General features: G+C 52.0%; 1 protein-coding gene across 1 annotated transcript in view; it reads left to right on the top strand.

Moving 5' to 3' along the window:
- Nucleotides 1-3,193, top strand: part of PPP1R37 (protein phosphatase 1 regulatory subunit 37) — a 36,106-nt gene that overhangs the window by 8,521 nt on the left and 24,392 nt on the right. Inside the window, 2 exon segments of the mRNA XM_032441703.1 lie at nucleotides 524-624; nucleotides 1,352-1,471. Of these exon segments, the coding sequence (XP_032297594.1) occupies nucleotides 524-624; nucleotides 1,352-1,471 (221 nt within the window).

Genomic DNA, 3,193 nt, shown 5'->3' with positions numbered 1-3,193 from the left:
ATCCATTATAGCATCCCATGGTTCCATGACCCCATAGATCCCACCCAACCCATCCATTATAGGATCCCATGGTTCCATGACCCCATAGATCCAACCCAACTGTTATAGGATCCCATGGTTCCACGATCCCATAGATCCCTTCCAACCATTATAGGATCCCATGGCTCCAAGACCCCATAGATCCCACCCAACCCATCCATTATAGGATCCCTTGGTTCCATGATCCCATAGATCCAACCCATCCATTATAGGATCCCATGGTTCCATGACCCCATAGATCCCATCCAACCCATCCATTATAGGATCCCATGGTTCCATGACCCCATAGATCCCACCCAACCCAACCACCATTGGCTCCCACAAGCTTTCCAGCCATATAACAACACACCCACCTCCCATCTGGGTGGTCCCTGAAGCCCCCTCCCCTCTTTTCCCCCCAAACCAACCACCCCCATTCCCCGGACACGACAAAAATGGACCTTTCCGTATCTGAATTCCCCAATTCTGCTGTTTTTTGCCCCAGGGGAGAAGCTGGACTACAAGGCCTGCGAGGCGCTGGAGGAGATTTTCAAGAGGCTGCAGTTCAAAATCGTTGACTTGGAACAAACGAGTTTGGATGAAGACGTGAGTGATGAGACCCAATTGGACCCGATGGGTTTTGGGGTCGGTTCCGATGGGGAATGAGGTTAAAAACCATGAGTCAGTCATTGGGTGTCTCAATGTCAAGGGAGATTTACCCCATTTTTTGTCGTTCTAATCCCTGATTTCCACCTTTCTGACCCATTTTGGCCGTTCTAATCCCCAATGTCCACCATTCTGCCCCATTTTTTGCCATTCTAACCCCCAATTTCCAACATTCCGACCCATTTTGGCCATTCTAATCCCCAATTTCCACTATTCTACCCCATTTTTAGCCATTCTAGTCCCTGATTTCCACCATTCTGCCCCATTTTAGGCCATTCTAACCCCCAATTTCCACCATTCTGCCCCATTTTGTCCATTCTAATCCCCATATTTTCCCATTCTAACCCCCAATTTCCACCATTCTACCCCATTTTTGGCCATTCTAACACCCAATTTCCACCTTTCTGCCCCATTTTGGCCATTCTAATCCCCATTTTTGGCCATTCTAATCCCCATTTTTTCCCATTCTAACCCCAATTCCCACCATTCCACCCCATTTTTCCCCATTCTAACCCCAATTCCCACCATTCTGCCCCATTTTTCCCCATTCTAATCCCAATTTCCACCATTCTGCCCCATTTTTCCCCATTCTAATCCCCATTTTCCCCATTCTAACCCCAATTCCCACCTTTCTGCCCCATTTTCACCCCTATCTCCCTGTTCTCAGGGCGCCTCGGCGCTGTTTGACATGATCGAATACTACGAGTCGGCCACGCACCTCAACATCTCCTTCAACAAACACATCGGGACGCGGGGCTGGCAGGCGGCCGCGCACATGATGAGGAAGGTGGGTGCCATGGGACCCCGTGGGCCTGTGACCTGCAAGGACCTTTCCAACCCTATAGGAGACCATGGTTGTGTGACCTGTAAGGACCTTTCCAACCCATCTAACATAGTATCCCACGGTTCTGTGATCTTCAAGGACCTTTCCAACCCTATAGGAGCCCACGGTCCTGTGATCTGCAAGGACCTTTGTAGGATCCCATGGGTTTATCCCCTTCTAGGACCCTTCCAACCCAACGTCTCTAGGATCCCGTGGTTCTATGATCTTCAAGGACCTTTCCAACCCAACCATTATAGGATCCCACGGTCCTGTGACCTGCAAGGACCTTTACAACCCTATAGGTGACCATGGTCGTGTGACCTTCAAGGACCTTTCCAACCCTATAGGAGCCCACGGTCCTGTGATCTTCAAGGACCTTTCCAACCCAAACATTGTAGGATCTCACAGTCCTGTGATCTGCAAGGACCTTTACAACTCTATAGGAGACCACGGTCCTGTGACCTGCAAGGACCTTTGTAGGATCCCATGGCTTTATCCCCGTCTAGGACCCTTCCAACCCAACTATTATAGGACCCCATAGTTCTATGACCTTCTAGGACCTTTCCAACCCAACTCCTATAGGATCCCATAGTTCTATGACCTTATAGGACCCCCCCCATCCCCACATTGGGGGTCCCATTATCAGCCCCCTCCCCTATTTCCCAATGCTTCTATGACCCCATAGGTTCCCATTACACCCCCCTCCCCTATATCCCCTATAGACCAGCTGCCTTCAGTCCCTGGACCCATGGCTTTATCCCCTTCTAGGACCCAACCCCTATAGGATCCCATGGTTCTATGACGCTATAGGACCCCCCCATCCCCACATTGGGGGTCCCATTATCAGCCCCCTCCCCTATTTCCCCCATAGACCAGCTGCCTGCAGTCCCTGGACCCATGGCTTTATCCCCTTATGGGACTGTCCCATCCCCATATTGGGGGTCCCATTACACCCCCTCCCCTATATCCCCTATAGACCAGCTGCCTTCAGTCCCTGGACCCATAGCTCTATGACCCCATATGTTCCCATTACACCCCCTCCCCTATATCCCCTATAGACCAGCTGCCTTCAGTCCCTGGACCCATGGTTCTATGACCCCATATGTTCCCATTACACCCCCCTCCCCTATATCCCCCCTATAGACCAGCTCCCTGCAGTCCCTGGACCCATGGCTTTATCCCCTTATAGGACCATCCCATCCCCATATTGGGGGTCCCATTACACCCCCCTCCCCTATATCCCCCCCCTATAGACCAGCTGCCTGCAGTCCCTGGACCCATGGTTCTATGACCCCATAGGGTCCCATTACACCCCCCTCCCCTATTTCCCAATGGTTCTATGACCCCATAGGTACCCCCTATCCCCATATTGGGGGTCCCATTACACCCCCTCCCCTCTATCCCTATAGACCAGCTGCCTTCAGTCCCTGGACCCATCCCATAGCTCTATGACCCCATATGGTCCCTATTACACCCCCCTCCCCTATTTATCCCCCCACAGACCAGCTCCCTGCAGTCCCTGGACCCATGGCTTTATCCCCTTATAGGACCCTTCCAACCCAACTATTATAGGATCCCATGGTTCTATGACCCTATAGGACCCCCCCATCCCCATATTGGGGGTCCCATTACACCCCCCTCCCCTATTTACCCCCCCCAGACCAGCTGCCTTCAGTCCCTGGACCC

This window comes from Coturnix japonica, unplaced genomic scaffold (assembly GCF_001577835.2).
Source record: "Coturnix japonica isolate 7356 unplaced genomic scaffold, Coturnix japonica 2.1 chrUnrandom501, whole genome shotgun sequence".
Classification (NCBI taxonomy): Eukaryota; Metazoa; Chordata; class Aves; order Galliformes; family Phasianidae; genus Coturnix; species Coturnix japonica.
The sequence above is the reverse complement of the archived record's forward strand: the minus strand, read 5'-3'. Positions and strand labels throughout refer to the sequence as shown.